This window comes from Octodon degus, unplaced genomic scaffold (assembly GCF_000260255.1).
Source record: "Octodon degus isolate 3935 unplaced genomic scaffold, OctDeg1.0 scaffold00021, whole genome shotgun sequence".
Lineage (NCBI taxonomy): Eukaryota > Metazoa > Chordata > Mammalia > Rodentia > Octodontidae > Octodon > Octodon degus.
Genome location: NW_004524597.1, coordinates 11,077,163 through 11,094,582, shown reverse-complemented (window position 1 = coordinate 11,094,582; position 17,420 = coordinate 11,077,163). Strand labels below are relative to the sequence as shown.

General features: G+C 54.5%; 2 protein-coding genes across 2 annotated transcripts; one reads left to right on the top strand and one right to left on the bottom strand.

Annotated features, from left to right (window-relative positions):
* Positions 1 to 34: 34 nt before the first annotated feature.
* Chtf18 (chromosome transmission fidelity factor 18) lies at positions 35 to 8,843 on the top strand. Its single transcript, XM_023711709.1, has 22 exons — positions 35 to 155; positions 326 to 520; positions 604 to 751; positions 936 to 1,104; positions 1,563 to 1,655; positions 1,744 to 1,796; positions 1,911 to 2,037; positions 2,590 to 2,802; positions 3,437 to 3,534; positions 3,768 to 3,891; positions 3,975 to 4,126; positions 4,395 to 4,488; positions 4,769 to 4,867; positions 4,938 to 5,068; positions 5,734 to 5,881; positions 6,669 to 6,893; positions 6,974 to 7,123; positions 7,204 to 7,334; positions 7,905 to 8,049; positions 8,163 to 8,291; positions 8,531 to 8,588; positions 8,661 to 8,843. Exons 1-22 carry the CDS (start codon positions 65 to 67, stop codon positions 8,795 to 8,797), a joined length of 2,910 nt encoding a protein of 969 aa, XP_023567477.1. The 5' UTR covers positions 35 to 64; the 3' UTR covers positions 8,798 to 8,843.
* A 43-nt stretch (positions 8,844 to 8,886) lies between these two features.
* On the bottom strand, positions 8,887 to 9,202 carry Gng13 (G protein subunit gamma 13). Its single transcript, XM_004627919.1, has 2 exons — positions 9,105 to 9,202; positions 8,887 to 8,992 (listed from the first exon to the last, which is right to left on the bottom strand). Exons 1-2 carry the CDS (start codon positions 9,200 to 9,202, stop codon positions 8,887 to 8,889), a joined length of 204 nt encoding a protein of 67 aa, XP_004627976.1.
* Positions 9,203 to 17,420: the final 8,218 nt, after the last annotated feature.

The following is a 17,420-nucleotide window of genomic DNA, read 5'->3' as shown; positions in this document are numbered from 1 at the left end:
AGATCGCGGAGCTTGCAGTGGGCCGAGGCTAGCGTCCCCAGGATTGGGGCTAGGTTAGGGTGCCATGGAGGACTATGAGGACGAGTTGCACGGTGTGGAGGATGATTTCCACAACCAGTTCGCGGCAGAGCTCGAGGTGCTGGCCGAGCTGGAAGGTGGGTGCTACCACCCTCCCCTCCGGGCGCGCGCGGCGGGAGTCTGGGAGGGTTACGCGGAAATAATGCCCAACTTTGGCCTGGAGCGCTCTGGGATGCGAAGACTTTCACCGCTGAAGGTGGAGCACGGCTCGTGCACTGGACATCTGCTGCAACCGCTTCCTCTGCAGGTACGCCATTCCTGCGGCCCTCTGGGACCCCACCGCCTGCTGCGGTCAGGCCCTGGCCCACATTCGAGGAGGCCATCGCTGGAGGGGATGCCGCCATTCGTCCCTGTCCCCCTGGTTCTCCAGGCAGCAGCAATCGAGGTGCCAGAAAGCGGAGAGTGGATGTCGCTGCCCCCAGCAAGGAGCCCTTGCCCCACAGTAGGTCCACGGGCGGCTCCTATTTAAGGTGGGGGTGTAGTGGAAAGGAACTTTTGGACCATCCTTCTGTTGTGTCTCTTCAGCTCCCAAGGTCAAGCGATCCAGGCTAGAGGCCGTCAAGAGACTGAACTTTGGGCCAGAGCTGGAGGAGCTGGAGTTTCCTGACTCCCCACCAAGGGCCATAACCCCCCCACTGAGTCCTGAAGTCCCAACCGAGCTGTGCGGTTCTGGGTGTGTGGCTTAGGGCACCCCTTTTCTTCTTGTCTGTCCAAGAGTCATTTGGAAGGATTCTGTTTCTTCGATGACATCCTGAGAGTGGGGGCTTGTTGGAAGTGGGCTGAGAGGGGGTCCAGGTGCCCCATCCCAGTGTGACAGGAGACACAGATAACTGAGACTGAGCCCTATCCCTTCCCAGACCTATGGACACTGATGCAGATGCAGGTCTCACACAGGCCTTACATAACACCCACAATCCTGTCCTAAGGCGGCCCCCTGTCTTGGAGGATTACATCAATGTGACCTCCACAGGTGGTGACCGGGCCTTTCTGGTGCTTCGTCCTGACTCCACAGGCAATGGGGTACAGGTGGGTACTTAGTGTAGCTACAAGTGTGGGTCTGACTGTGGCTGTTGTTTAGGGTTGGCAGGTTAATTTTGCCCAGGAAAGGGTGTGGGCCTCATGTCCACTGCAGGCCTCTCGACAGACTGATGGGCAGGTTTTTCCTGTTGTTTTGGTGGAAATGGGGATGTCCATGCAGCCCAGAAATAGGAATGCAAAACTGCTGAGGAAGCAACAGCCTTAGCAGGCCCAGCTTTCCAATCCCACCCTCCCATGTAGGCCCCTATTCAATCCCTTTCTGCCTTCTTTCTCTACCCCTTAAAGCTGCCTCCCTTAGATTTGCTCTCTGTTGGTGGCTTCCATCCGTGCTGTCCCTGGCCTGACAGTTTCATGTGTCTTATACATGTAGTCCTGAGGATAGAGATTTTGGGTGATCTCATGGCCTAGGACAGGGTCCAGAGGTGACTGCTTCCTTCCCCAACCAGAGCCCCCTCTTGGATGTCCGGTGGCGAGCCCCTGGCCGACTAGACCTGCTGGGTATTTCTTTTGCTTCCTTGAAGGAGCAGGTTGACAATGAGGTGAGGTGTTTGAGATTTGTTAAGGAGTGTGGGAAGTAGGGGGAATGGCAGTGGAGCTGTCCTGACCCATCCTATCCTGTTTGTATAGCGACGGCAGCGGCTAATACAGGAGGCCCAGCAGCTCTCAGATACTCTGCACAGGTGACTTGATGGGCCTTCCTGGTTCTGGGATTAACCTTTGGGGGTATTTGTGACCATAGTCTCTGTGAGGGGTGAAGGCTTAGGTGTGTTGTCTTAGGACACAATACTCTTTAGCCTCAGATCTGAAGAAGAGGAGGCCCGAACCATGGAGGAGCCTGTTGATGGCCAACACACTTCCCAGCACTGCCTGTGGGTGGATGAATTTGCACCTCAACGCTACACAGAACTGCTCAGTGATGATGTGAGGTCTTGTCCTTGTTCAGGTGTCACTGGCTTCCCTGTTTGTAAGAGGGAAGAATCTGGAGCCCAGTTGATCTTTGTGTTGCAAAACTATTGGGTTGCCAAGAGTACGTGGGGGCTCTGGTTGGCTCCATTGGGTCAAGATGGGAAACAGAGTCACCACACATCTGGTTTGCTGCTGGCCACCTGTGGCCTGCTGTGAGCTGGTTTAGATGTCCAGGGTATGTCCTGCTCCATGCCTGTTTTCATTCTTGACTTGTAACATCTGATGCCAGAGGTTGACTGGGAAGGGAGAGTAGGGAGTCCCAGAGGCTGGGGCCAGGGTGTGGGATGTAAACCTGGTGTGAGACCCTCTGTCACTTACCAGCAGTCCTTCATCCCCCTGAGCCTTAGTGTCCCTACCTGTGGCATGGGCTTACAGTAGCAGGTTGATGTGAGGGGCAGGCAGAACTTTAGTGGTGATGCACCCATGGCACACAGGCTATAGCTTGTTGTTATTAAAAGCTCTGGGAGGTTTGAATAACTGCTTTAGGCCATGCCTCCCTCCATGCAGTTCACCAACCGCTGCTTGCTCAAGTGGCTGAAGCTGTGGGACCATGTGGTATTCGGCCGTGAAAGGCCTGCTTGGAAGAAGCCCAGGCCCAGCGTAGAGCCAGCCCGGGCTGGCAAGGAGACTGCAGCTTCTGGAAAGTGGAAAAGCCAAGAGCAGGTGGTTGAAGAGATGCTGGAGGCTGAGCTAGATCCAAACCAGCGGCCCCGGCAGAAGGTGAGCCCCTCTTAGTCTTAGTGGGGACCTCTGAGCCTGAGCATACCCTACAATCAGTGGTTGGTACTGTATACTTGCAAGTCCCTTAGGCATCTTTGATTCTTCTAGAGGCTGTGGGTGAGGTCGGTGTTTATGTGAAGTGTGGTTACATTTTATTTTTATTTATTTATTTTTTGGTCTTTTTGAGACAGGGTCTTGCTATGCAGTTCAGGCTGGCCTTGAGCTCACCTTGTACCCCAGTCTGGTCTCAAACACACAGCAATCCTGCTGCCTCAGCCTCCCGAATGCTGGGATTACAGGCTTCGCCACCACACTCAGCCTTAAATTTTGTATCTTTTAGGCTAACAATCTTTGAAAATGCCAATGCCTCTTAAAGGACTCTGTCTAACTAACGTGGTTTGCTGGCACAGTCCCCATGTAATTGTCCCCATGTAATTTCCCCATCACGGGACCTTCTCTTGCTCTGAAGAACTGGCTTTGCACTCTGTGTACTCTGTGTTCTTACTTGGTGGCTGGTGGGTGGAGACATGGCTAGCAGCTTCCAGCCTTGTGAGGCCTGCTTTTTAGCCTCTTGCTAGATAGGCTTCTTCCCATGGCTGTGTGGTTTGCAGTACGTCTTCTGCCTTGCCTGCAGGTGGCCCTGTTGTGTGGACCCCCGGGGCTGGGCAAGACCACACTGGCACATGTGATTGCACGGCATGCTGGGTACTGTGTGGTGGAGATGAATGCCAGGTAAGTGGGGCAGAAGGCTGGATCCTGGTTTCTTGTCTGTCCTGAGGCATCTGATTGAGTCTGGGCTGTAGCCCTAAGACCTTTTGCGGTTGTCTCTGCCTTACAAGGGTTAGGGTCCTGGGTACTTGGTACATGTTCTTCATCAGGGCTCACTGGGGTTGAGGCTGTCCAACTGGGGAGCTTGGATACTGCCCTGGCTGCCCCATGACCCTTTCCTGGCCTTACTGTTACAGCGATGACCGTAGCCCTGAGGCTTTCCGCACGCGCATTGAGGCAGCCACGCAGATGGAGTCAGTACTGGGTGCCAGTGGGAAGCCCAACTGCCTCATTATTGATGAGATTGATGGGGCTTCTACGGTGGGCCTCCTTACCACTGGGTAAGCAGGGGTGGGCAGGGACCAGAGCCTCTGCTCACTGTATCCTTCTCTTCTTCCCCAAAGGCTGCCATCAATGTTCTCCTGAGCATCCTGAATCGTAAGGGTCCACAGGAGGCAGAGCCAGGTGGCCCAACTATTTCATTAGGAGGGGCCAGGCAACGCCGAACAGAGGGGGCCCTCTTGACCAGGCCCATCATATGTATCTGCAATGATCAGTGAGTAGAGTGTCCCACACTGGATAGGACGTCCCAGTTTTGGTGGTCTGCAATGAGGTGGCCTGTACTAAATGGCCTGCACTAAATGAAGCTCTGTCCTCTGGCCAGCGAGTAGGGCAGTCTACCCAGAATGGGAGGCCGTGGCCTCTAACCAGCATGTAGAGTGGCCCGTACTAGGCATGATGGGGGGAACTGGCCCCAGCCTTGGGCGGTCTTGCTTAGGCCACTGTGTCTGTACCAGCTGAATCTCCACCTCCCCTTTCTGCAGGTTTGTGCCATCCCTGCGACAGCTGAAGCAGCAAGCTTTCCTGCTGCACTTCCCCCCTACTCTGCCCTCAAGGCTGGTGCAGCGGCTCCAGGAGGTCAGCAGGGCAGATCAGGCAGCCAGGGATTGCTTGAATGACTTGGGGAAGATGTGGCCTCTGTCCTGGTCCCTTCCCACCTGGCTCCAGGACTAGTTTGGCTTGTGATGGTAGGCAGTGAAGCAGGGACAGAGGCCAGTCTTAGGGATGTGCAGCCTATGGTTGTCCTTCAGCCAGGGCTGCTGCTTATTACCTGTCCCTGGGGAACAAGGCTGTGGCCGTGGGATGGGCTCTTGAGGGTGGGCCACATAGCCCTATGGTACCCTTACCCTCCCTGCAGATCTCCCTGCGACAGGGCATGCAGTCTGACCCGGGTGCACTGTCAGCCCTTTGTGAGAAGACAGACAATGACATCCGTGCCTGCATCAACACCCTGCAGGTAAGGTAGGCAGTCTGGAGGGGTGGGGTGAGGTGGGTATTGGTGACCTCTAACCTCATTGTCGACCCAGTTCCTGCACGGACGGGGCCAGCGGGAGCTGAGTGTGCGAGATGTGCAGACTACCCACGTTGGCCTCAAGGACCAGCGCAAAGGACTTTTCTCCGTGTGGCAGGAGATCTTTCAGCTGCCCCGGACCCAGAGGTAGGTATATGTGGCAGGCTAACCCCAGCCCAGATGCCCATAGTGTCTAGGCTCAGGAAGCTGACCTGATTCAGGTCAGTACCACGTGTAGGCCCAATGTCCCTGATCCTGGGGCTGCCTGGCTTGGCCTTCAAAGCTCTGTGCCTCTATAACTTTATGGCTCAGTGTCCCAAGTTGTTGCTGGGACTCAGGATTCACTTCTACCTAGCTTTACCCATCTACTACCTGAACAGGACCATGAAGCTTCAGGTGGGTGGGGGTAATTGTGTGTCTGCTCTGATTCAGGTTATGACCTACCAGGTGTGCTGGTCTGTTTAGTGCCCCAAACAGAGTGGGAGATACCCAAGGACTCCTGGTTCTGAGATGTGGAGTTCCTAGCCTGGCTCCTTATGGGTTGCCTTTTCTGAGAGACCTCTATTGTGAAGGTCAGTCCATATCAAAGTCTTCTCAAGGCCTGGGAGATCCATTTAGGGGAGGTCTCCACGTATGAGGTCCCCAGTGACTCCAGGGAGATGTAAAGATAAGACTTCACGGTAGCAAGGGCTGGGAGGGCTTCACTCAGAAGACTGAAGGAAGCACTGCTGGGTGGGAGCTGTGAGCTCATCCAGAAGAGCAGGGAGGCCCCGATCCTAGTCACAGCCCTTAACCTTTTTCATTTCCTGCAGGCAACTTGGAGGCCAGGATACCAGTCTGCTGGCCCACACATTGCTGCCTGGTGACAGAGATGTAGGCTCCCTGACCCTTGCTTCCCAGCGCTTCTACTACATTCTGCAAGTGACCATGTCTGCAGGCGAACATGAGAAAGTGGTCCAGGTACCCACCCTTCATGTGAGCCCTCCCCAGGGGCAGGATCCTCGGTGCTACGGTGCTGAAGAGAGTATTTGGAAGGGAGTATGGATGGTGATGTGGGGAGAAAAGGCAGAGAATGGGTGAAGAGTGGAGAGCGCATTGGAGAGGCCTCTGGGGGATGGCATGGACAGGGACAGAAGGCTGTGGGACTCCTCAGGAGGCAGGAAGGGAACTAGAGAGGGAAGCAGGGAGCATGGGCTCTGGCAGTGAGTGATCATCCACAGGGTATGGTTGGGGGTTGAGGCCTCTGCTGTGGTCCACATGGGGTACCAGGGCCTGGGAGGGGCTGGATTCTGGGTGTAAGTATATGGGGTAGAGACCAGATGGGATAGTATTTGGTCTAAGCAGGTGGCACAGGCCCCTCCATGGGGAAACCTTCCCTAAGCTGCCTCCCAATCCCAAACACCTTTGGATTAATGGTGGGGATCTCTAGCCAGTCTGGAAATTTGCAGCATGGAAAGGCATACAGTACAGCTGAATGGATGGGACTCTTAAGTAGAGGGAGTTTGGGGCCTCCATGCCTCCAGGGAGGAGTTTAGGGCTTCCTTCCAGCTGTGTAGTGGGAGGTTGGGGCTCCTGGTGGGGTAGACCCTCGCAGCTCAAGGTGGACCCCTTAGGTCCTGGCCATGCTCTCATTTTTCTGGCTGAGTGTTACACCTGGGACTTCACAAGGTGGACAGAAGGGACAGGTCCCAAGGTGGTGCTAGTGCTGGGAGGTGGATGAAACTCCTCAGGCTCTTGCTTCCTCCAGGGCCTTTTTGACAACTTCCTGCGCCTGCGGCTCCGGGACTCCAGCCTGGGATCTGTGTGCATGGCCCTTGACTGGTTGGCCTTTGATGACCTGCTAGAGCAGGCTGCCCACCACAGCCAGAGCTTCCAGCTCCTGCGCTACCTGTCTTTCCTGCCCGCAGCCTTCCACATCCTCTTCGCCTCTAGCCATGTGCCTCGGATTGCCTTCCCCAGCAGCCAGCAAGAGGTGTGCTTTGGCTCTGCCTGTGCTAGGGTCTGGCTTCCAGATGGTTCTGGTGACACAGGCCTGGCTCATCTCTGTCCCAGGCCCAGAACCGAATAAACCAGATAAGGAACCTGATCCAGACACTGGTGTCAGGCATCACACCAGCCACCCGAAGCCAGGCCACACCCCAGGTCCTCATCCTGGACACTCTCTGCCTACTTCTGGACATTCTTGCACCTAAGCTGCGCCCTGTGAGTGCCTTGTATAGAGCAGAGGGTGGGGTGCCTGGTAGGGGTGGCTCTGGTTTGCTTAATCTCCCACCTGGCCCCAGGTGAGCACACAGCTGTACAGTGCCCGTGAGAAGCAGCAGCTGTCCAGCCTTGTGGGCACCATGCTTTCCTACAGCCTCACCTACCGCCAGGAGCGCACACCTGACGGGCAATACCTCTACAGGCTGGAGCCGTGAGTCCCTTGTTCCTGGTGGGGGAGGCCTGAGGCTGCAGGTTGGGTGCCAGAGGCAACGTGGTCATGGCAAGGTGTCTAGAGTGGTCAGTTGCAGCTTAGCCCTACCCAGATATGACCCAGGGCACAGCTGTGGGAACTGAGTCACTGTAGCACTCTTCCAATCTAAGTGCAGCCCCAGGGTTACTCATGATTACTCATGAGTAGCCTCATGAGTGACAGTGATAGCTATGCAGGTACTGTGGGATAGAGTATCAGGTAGCAGAGCAGTGGGCTTGGGGTTTTATGGCTTAGTGAGGGCTCTAGTGTTCAGGCTCCTGCATCCCTTGCCCTGTCCGTTGTTTTACTTCCTCTCTGTGTAGGCAGGCTCCTTTATCTTTCTGTTTACAGTTGGAAAAACAGGCTCTAGGTTGTTGATTTCCAGCTGTCCTGGGGTTGGGATATGACTGCAGTGGGAATTCATCCCCTATTCCAGCCATCATTCCTCTTGTGTGGGGTTAGAGCACCAACTGAGTCCCTGGCCCTGGCCCTACTGACCAGTGCCGTGGTGTCTTGCCCTGCCCTGAGCAGAAATGTGGAGGAGGTCTGCCGCTTCCCTGAGCTGCCTGCCCGAAAGCCCCTTACCTACCAGGCCAAGCAACTCATTGCCCGGGAGATTGAGGTGGAAAAGATGCGTCGGGCAGAGGCTTTGGCCCAGGCTAGAGTTGGCCCCCAGGTGAGCTAGGCCCTTGGTGAACCTACCCCTGTTGGGCAAAGTAGGGCCTGGGAAGTGAATGCTATCCTTGGTGTTGGCTCTGTCCAGCCAGTCTTCACCAGTATTCCCTGCAGGCAGACCAGGGTCCCCCAGGGCCTGAAGGTCTCACTGGGTGTGGAGATAAAGAGGTGAGGCAACTTCCTCTGCGCAACCACGAGCAGCGACTGGAACATATCATGAAGAGAGCAGCCTTGGAGGAACAGGTGTGGGGCAGGGCTAGGCAAGGCTGCTGTTGGGGGTTGGGTGGGCTTTTGAGTACTGGGCTGCCTCTTGAGGCCAAGGATGAACCTATTGGGTTGAGCTGGGACCAATTAGTAATGGGTTGGAAAATGTGTCCTTAGCTGGAAGTCTTTGCCCCAGTTCAAGATCTCTGTCCTAAGACATGTGGTGTTTCCCACACCCTCCCCACTGATTCCCCATGCCTGATACCCTCTTCCCACAGCCTGAAAGGGACTTCTTTGGACGTGTGGTTGTCAAGAAAGCAACAGCTCCAAGCACAGGTGTGTGGGGGTGCATGGGGGAGTACCCCAGGGGCTGGGGGCAGCTGAAGAGCAATTGTGTGGTCCCCACAGACACCGAGGTCCCAGAGAAGGATTCGGTAGAGTGGCGCATGGGCACTGCAGTGGGCAGGAGTGAGGTCTGGTTCCGCTTCAACGAGGGTGTCTCCAATGCCGTGCGGCGTAGCCTGTACATCAGGGACCTACTGTAGCTCAAGACGCACAGGGAATGCACCAGGACGACACTGTCTGGAGAAGTCTTTTTATAATAAAGTCACACCTTACACCTGCTGTGTCTGGCTCACAGGATTGCGCACTTGCCCTTCTCCACCCAGGGATTGTTCTTCATCAGGTCAGGGTTCAGGAAAGGGTCCTTAGGGATCCCATCCTCGATCCATTTGAGGAGCCTGTGGGTGGGGCAGGAGTGAGTACAGGCCCTTGAGACACCTGTCCCAGGGGCAAGGTCCTGCACACAAATAAGATGAAAATGAGATGCATGGTGGGCAGGTGGGGACTCACTCCGGAATGGTCTTGGAGGACATCTCCCTCTTGAACGCCAGCTGATACTTGAGGCTTTCTACCTCTTTCTTCATCTGGGGCACATCCCACTCTTCCATGGCGTCGGGGGCTTCGGAAGTGGCCAGCCTGGGGCTGGAGGACATAGGATAGTGATGATGAACGTATTACAGTGGCTAAACTGCAACCTAAACTCATTTATTGCAAAGTACCAACACTACAGCTAAACCTGAATACTGAGGTTTTAGTTCTGAAAGAACCTCATAGATGGACATCTGTCTTGAAAGAAAAACGTATACCATAGGTGTGCCACCCCTATGGAGAAAGGTGTGCCAGCCCTGGCACAGGAGAAAGCAGTAGAGCTGGGGGCTGCCATCTGCTACCCACACCCAGGAAAATCCTGGGGCTACACTACTGTCTGCTTTTCTGAAGGGCTACAGAGACAGTGCTGGAGTACTAGGTCCAGGTCCCATGGTGCTCCACTAACGAAGCCCCATGCGCTCCCCTTCCCCAGCAGAGCTCATTAACAGCACAGCAAACTTTCCATCCTTTGCACCCTGAGTTTCATCAGGCCCAGCTCTGGTCTAGAGAACAGGCCACTGTTTCCTGCCTTGGGAAGATTCCCTGATGTGCACACAAGGGTCTGATAGTAACCTATCCCCTCCAGTGCGGCCCATTTTTAAGTCAAACCATCCTGCCTGGGTGGGAAAAGACAGATTGCAGGGGACTGGATATTGCCTGTTCTTTCTGCATCCCTCCCTCTGCTTTGCATGACAGAGCTCACTCCAAGGGCGGGTTAATCCTAGGCTGGGAGGATTTGGCTACAATTTGCATCTCCAGAAGGCCAGAGAGTGTGTGCTGAGGGGGTCTGGGGATACAGGCAAGCCCAGACACGGGCTGTGGATAGTCTCCCTAGGAGTGGGGGACCTGACCACAGTACAGCACCCTGGGAGCTTGGTTGAGATGCTGCTGGGTGACAGCTAGGGTGGTGAGGGTAGGCAGCCCTTTGCCCCTCCTTCCTCCCCCCCGCCCCCGGGGCCAGGGGTCTGTCGTTCCCCAGATTTGGCCCTGTGGGCCTTGGGAGAGGGGCTGGTATGGCATTGGGGCACCTGCTTCAGTGGGTGGTGGGCACTCTGGGGCCATCTCCATCCCTGGGCACAGCAGTTGTGCCGGCCAGGGGCTGGAGTGAGATCCGGGAGTATGCGGGGTGCTCTCCCTGGAACCCCCAAGTTCCCGCGCCCCACCCTGGCTGTTCTCTGTGGCTCTGCACGTGGACAGCCACGTGGGCACGGGAGCAGCCCAAGCCTTGAGCGTGGGCCCTTCCTGGGCTTGGGGTCTTTACCCGCCCAGCCTGCCATACCTGCCGCTGCCACCGCCGCCGCCGCCGCCGCCGCTGAGCCCAGCCGCCGCCCGCGCATCCCACGACGCCCCCGGCCACGGCGCACGGCGGCGCGCACGGCGTACAACACGCGGCCCCGGCACGCAGCGTGGCTCCCGGCGCTGGGGTCGCTCCGCCGGCCGCCTCCCGAGGAGAGGGTCAGCCAAGGCACAGAGCTGGGCAAGCCCAATACCCCTGGGCTGCGATTCCCTCCCGGCAGGAGAGGCTCTGTGTATTGACTTACTTTGGAAGATGACAGCGAGAGCCAAGTAACGACAGGGACTGAGGGATGCGCAGAGTGAGTCTGGGCTGGCGAGCCCCGCAGAGCCCAGCGGGCGCCCCGCCCACTCCTGCCACCTGGGCCCGGGCACCGCCTCCTTAGGCTGGGCCCAGCTCGACCTCCAGCTCAGGCCACCCTAGTGGGTGGAGCGAGCGGTCTGGAGGAAGCCTGAGGGTCAGCTTCCCTTGTGAGGGGGCTGCTCCAACCTGGCTGTGTCGTCTCATTCACCAGTTAGTTCTTGGGCTTTCTTGTGCTGTGACCCAGGACCTCAAATGGGTGGGTAAATTTTGTCCCCTCTTGGTACCTCTGGCCAGCTGGGCTTAGGGACCCTGTGACCTCTAGAGACCCTCAGCAGTGTCCACTGACAAGCATCTGTGGGTCAGAAGGCTTGTACCCAGGAGGTCTTGTGGCCTGGGCCTCTGCAGAGTTGCTCCCTGCTCTGGTCCCTGCCCCTCTCTTCCAGGCAGTGGTTCCCAAGTGAGGCACTAACTGGGGGTAGGAGGCCTTCGTGTCTACCCATGGTGTGAAGAACTTGCTGCTTTTGGTGTATGAGCTGGCATGTGCTTGGCTGAGCCTGAGTGGCCTGGAGAGGGGCTTTCTCTTTTCAGCAACAGATCCTTTGGGATCCTGCCTGTTAGCCCCCTTCCCAAGGTACCATAGTAAGTCCAGGGTGGACAACTGCCCTACTATCCACCTTCCAAGCCAGCACAGCACTGCAGTGCTGAGGGTATTACCCTCTTTTCCTATAGATCATTTTTTGGTGTTCTTATTTAGCTGCCCTGGTGTGCAGTGTGTTCTTGGAGGAGCTGTACCCTGGGGGCCACCTGGTGACTATACTGCATCCTGGGTGGGGTGCCTCTAGCCAGCAACAGCAGTCCCTATAGGGACAGGCCCAGGCTTCCCAAAGATGCCTACAAAGCTAGCCTTCCCCCCACTCCCAGCTTGGACCAGCCCTTGTCAGGTGCTTGGGAGCCTCCATGGGGAAGGGCCAGAGCCAGGGCCAGGGCCTGTGGACCAAATTTTCTGGACTCTCTTGGACAGCAGTACATGTACCTTCCATAGGGGACTGTGTAGCACCCCCACCCCAATACATTCAGACCCTGCAGCATGTTCAGTGAGCAGACATTCCCTATCCTCTCAGGCCCTAGGACTCTTAAGTCATTCAGCAGGTTTTCCTGCTGTGATTCCATGAAATGGGGTCACCCACACTTCCCAGGCTCTGCTGGCCATCAGTGCACAGCTGGATGAGGAGGCGCCTGTGGAACTGGGGCACATTGGAGTGGAGGGATTATTTTTATTGTGGGTTTAGGGGGTGGGAGAGCTTAAAGCCTAAGGCACCAGTTCTCTTGGCAGATGGCTGCTCCTTCTGGCAGGATGGGTGATGAATGTCTCCCAAAGCCCTCTGTCCTGTGCTTATCTCCTCCCTTCCTGGGGCCCTCCTAACATTGTGGTCTCAGGGTTGGGGAGCAGGCTGGGATCTAGGGCCACACCAGAAGCCACAGGACACAGCAGACCCAGAATGTCTGATATTCAGTGAAATGTAGCAGTGTTTCCCACATGGGGGACACTCTGGGCTCAGATCTGGGATGGGCATTGATCTCAGGATGGTGGGCAGTGATCCTGGAATACATCAGTGTACCAGGCACCAAGGGTTTCAGATTGGCTCCTACAATTACATTGGATGCACAAATGTCATCTGGGGGTGTTTAAGCCAAGATGGATATGAATCCTGGGATGACCTCAGGCCAGATCCAGGTGGAGTGAATAGCCCACTACCAAATCACTAGGAGGAACAGGTGGTTGCCACACAGCAGGTACTTAGAGGCTGTGCAGCAGGGTCAGGGTAGGTATGAAGGTGGGGGGTGTTGGAGAGAAGAGGCCCTTGGATTTGTTCAGGGTTGGGTTCCATCTTCTGCTACATGTCTGGGGGTTTCCAGTCCTGGTCACACCATGTAAGCTGCTTTGGAAGGCCTTGGGACTCAGAGTAGGGCCTTGTGCTAACACAGGGCAGGGGCTTCTGTCCACGCTCATGGGAAGGACCTCAAGATGCCATCTGTTCTTGTGAACCAGAAACCCCATTCTGGCTCAGACAGGCACTCTACTATCTCCTTTGATCTTCCTACCCAAGGTAGCCTTGGAATGTACCCTCATGTGCCCAGATTTAGCCTTCTCAAGCTGGAGTTAGTCCAAGAGGCCCCAGAACCTATACCCCTCAGCTGCAGGCCACACCTGTGACCAGCCTCAGTGATTCTCAGGGGAAGAGATTCTCTACCTTTTGAGAAGGAACAGTTGTTTTCTCTGGCTGACTAGCTGATGCCATACAGACACTGAGCAGCCATCCCAGGGGCCTCTTTATGAAATCAGGCCACTAACTGGGCCACCAGGTGAACACACACAGGGCTTCTTCTGGTGGCCTAGAAATGGCCACCCAGAACTGTGGAGTATTTGATAGGCCAGACCTAGGGACAGGATGACTGGCCATTCTGGATCTCCTTGGGCAGTAGCAGCACACTGATGATACCATAGGGCCTCCCGAACCTGCCCCCTACCTCTTGGGTGACACCTAAACCTGCAGGGGTACTCAATGGACAGATGGTGCCCTATCTCCCCAGGCCCCAGGACTCTCAGTTCACTCAGGAGTCTGTGCACAGCTGAGCCTGGAGGAGAAGCAGACAGAGCTGTCCCACAGTAACCTTAGGACCCAGGCTGAAGCTCTGCAGAGTGCTTGGCCCCTCTTGCAGGCATCCTGGAAGAGGAAACAGAGGCCAAAGAACAGATTCCCTGAGATGCAGCCTTGACTGTGGCTTCTTGGGGTGGGATCAGGGATATCTGCTCCCTCTGTCCTAGGGTCTTTGGGGACATAGACTGGCAGGTTGTACTGGACAGGGGCAGTGTTTTAATGTTGGAAGTGCAAAGCAGGAGAGGGAGAAGTTTCCTCACTCCTGACCCCCCCAAAACCAAAGAGAGAACGTGGCCAGTGGTAGACTCAAACCAAGGAGAAGGGAGGATTCCATGGGCGTGTGGAGGGCTCGGCAAATGGCTAGAATCCGTAGGTTGAACAGGACTGGAGAGGCAGCTGGGTCTGGAAGTGCTTCTTCCATGCTGAGCGAGGCCTTGAAGCCTGGGGCACACATTTTTCCCCCTTATTCTTGTGTCTTTTTTTTTTTTCTTTCAATTTATTACCCTTTAAAAAAAAGCCTTTACTTGAGAGACATTATGGCAATAAATGGTATGTCATGACAAGAACTACATATTTAGAAGACCAGGATGGGGCACACATTAACTGCAAAGGCTAATGCGGGAATAAGAAAATTCAATCATCCCTCCAAAAAACCCCAAACCCTGCATTTCACCAAGTTAAACAGTTAAAAAATATCGAGACAGATTTCAAAACATCTTAGAAAAACTAAAAATGACTTTCAAAAATAATTTAGATTTATAAGAACAAAAATTTAAAAAATTTCAAGGAAACCACAAGTGGGTAGCCCTTGACTATAGTCATGTCCTGACCCAGCTGTGGCAGTGAGGGCTCCACAGGGCATGCCCCTGGACTCTTGTGTTGCAGATCTCAGACAAGTGCAGGCAGGCACTTAACTCTGTGCATGTCTGTGCAGCTTTGTGGTCACGGGAAACTCCAGTCACCTCAGGATACTGCTGAACAGAAAGACTGCCAGAAAGCACAGGAGCCTCAGAGCTCACAAGGACCCTGAAAAGCCACGATCCCACCAGATGTGGGTGCAGGAGGCACAGTTAACCATGAAGACAAATTCCATGCCAGGTGGCTGTACCCCTTGGGCCCTTAGACACTGGTTCCTGCCTCAGAAGGGGAACAGTATTGCTTAGAGCAGTGGCTGCCCTTGCCCCCTGCCTCCATCTGCTATCTGGAGCTGAACTTTTTTTCTCAGCTTGTGGGGACTGGATGGGCTGCTTGTTCCATCCAATCCATTGTTAAATCTACATATCTCTAACAGGACCGACTGACCAGGTATTCTGAATACAGCTTAAACTAAAAGCACCAACTATCAAGTTACAAGTTTCTCAAACACGCGGTATTGTTCAGCTAGAGGTGGTCTCTGTAATATCTGTGGGGGCTGAGAAGCATGAATTGCTCCCCACTGCTGGCTGAGGCTGGCCACCAAAGGTTCAAGTGCTCAACTCACCTTGTGCTGCTGAGGTGTCAGCTACAGGCTCTTTCCTTCCTATTCCTGGCAGCCTCAGACTATCATCACATCACAATACCTAAAACCAGGAACTTAGGTTTTAGAAGAAATCACACAGATATACACTCATTTTGGGATAGTGAAGGTTGAGTGATTTGCTCAAGGCTCTCTAGGGGAGCCACTTAGCCCTTTCACCAAACAGCTTCTGGGGTGGTCTCAGCACCTCAGCTGCTGTCGGCCACTGTAGTCGAGCATCTAAGTCAGTCTCCAGGACCTGGGGCTACACCCATTAGGCCCAGTGGAATTACTGGTAGACAGGTTTGAAAGAGTAGCAGGTATCAGAATTACCCCCTATGATGTCAGAACTGTCCTACCTGGGAGCACTGCTGCACTGGGGTGTCCCAGTGCTGGCTTTGAGGTCCCTAGGCTGCCCTTGAATTTTGGCCAGCAGCCAGGGAAGTGCAGATGTGTTTGGAGTATACAGGGAACATGGTGGAAAGCAGCCTGTATCATTTTTTTGTTGTTGTTACCAGGCATTGAACTCAGGACTTTGAGCTTGGCAGGCAGGTTCTTATGCTGCTGAGCTATCTCCCGGGCTAGCAGACTTTATTTTTTTTTTAGTACTGGCAATCAAACTTGGGACCTTGCATTTGCCAGGCAGGCACTTACGCCACCGAGCTATCTCCCAGGCCCAGAAGCCTATGTCTTAAAGCCAACTATCACAATGTGGGAATGCCCCACATCCTTGGGGCTGCTGTGGCTGGAGCCATGCCCTTCTCAGGCCCCAGGAATGCCCAGGCTAGGACTGGCAGTGTGACTTCCATGCCTCCCATGTGAGCTTCTGGATGCATAGGGCTGGTGATCCTATCACAAGCTCACAATGGTGAATCTCACAGCAGTCTGCTCTCACAGGACAGCCTGGTAGAAACAGCCTTGAGACCACAGGGTTTTCTAGAAGAGCAAATGACAAAGACATTGGTATAGTCTGTGCCTTCCTTGGTGCCCAGCAATTAAGGAAGAGCCAGGGTCTACAGGTTTGGCCTTACCCTGAAGACGAGGGCGGAAGTTTGAGGGCTTTTATATTTGGGGTGTTTAGGCTGCCTTTCTCGCTATCACATTAAGAACCACTATCTTGTGGTCTGGAAGAGTGTTCTTGTAGGATTCAAGATGTATGTGGCTCTGAACTTTATGATGTGAAAGCTTTAGGTGCCTTCTGGCAAGCTCAGAGAGCTCCTGTCTTGTGTGCTCCCAAGTGGCACAACCCCTATCTACCTATCTAAGTTTTGGGATGTCACCAGTGCAGTCTGTGGGCTGCTGGTGTCCAGGCACCTGCTGAACTGCTTGTTGGCTCATGCCTGTCCAGTTCCAGAACTACCTGAAGCTGACAAGGGGGTGGTCAGTGTAGAAGCACCTTTGGGTGTAGGCGTCTGTTAGTCTGTCAGTGTAGTCCCTTGTATCCAGGAAGAAATGGTAGCAGAAGTAAAGATAGACAAGAAGATAAGAGCTGGGTTGGGTGGTGACCCCTGAACAAGTTAGAAGCCTTTATTTATACCTTTACAAAGTTGCAAGACACAAGGTTGCCTAGCAACTGATAGCCCACAATGTCCAGGCAGGATGTTTTTCTGAAGACTGAGAGGTAGCTTGACTGCTTTAGGCACTGAGGCCTCATCCTGCCCTCCCACATAGGATCAGTGGCTCCCAACATTTGAGGTGTTACATGTGCAAACAAGCAACTGTCTCCAAACACCCTTTGGCTGCTTGGTTGGCCCCAGGGTGGGAGGATTCAGGTGTTGCCTTGGCTGGGGCCTTTTGGTCTTGTCTGTCTAGCTGGTCTCCATGTGCTGCTTGCCCTTCCTGTATCTGTTTTGGTCCTGTGAAGCACTTGGTCCTCACCATGAAGCTAGCTCTGTGGACCTCCATAGCAGCTGCGCCTGCACAGGACTGTGACTTAGCACTTCTTTTTTGAGATGGTCTCACTATGCATAAGTGGCCTTGAACTCACTGGGTAGCCCAGGGTGCTCTTGGACTTGTGATCCTCCTGTCTCAACTTCCTGAGTTTTGAGATTAGAGGTGTGCGCCATCATAACCAACTCTTGTACCCCACCCTGGCTAATAAGTACATTTTGGAAGCCAGGCTGTTAATTAAACTGCAGCCACAGCTGTGGACATCAGGCCACAGGGGGTGGGAAAGGAAGGGAAGTGGAACAAGGCTGTAGTGCTCCCTTTGCCCTGCTGAGCCCTTTCAGGATGGCATGTTTGTAACCAATCCTCCTACAGAACACAGAATCTGCCAGGTACTGCACAGCCTAGGAACTTAGAGAACTATAGCCTGCCTAGCGCAGTCTCAGTTCAGGTGCTTAGGAAGGAGGGTTGAGACATCAACTATGCTTGAATCTTAAGGGTCATTGTCTGTTAAGCACATATGCTCATACATGCATTTTGTCACCTGCAGTACCCTCACAACTTTGCTCATTTCCTGCAGCACAAATGCAAGAATGGGC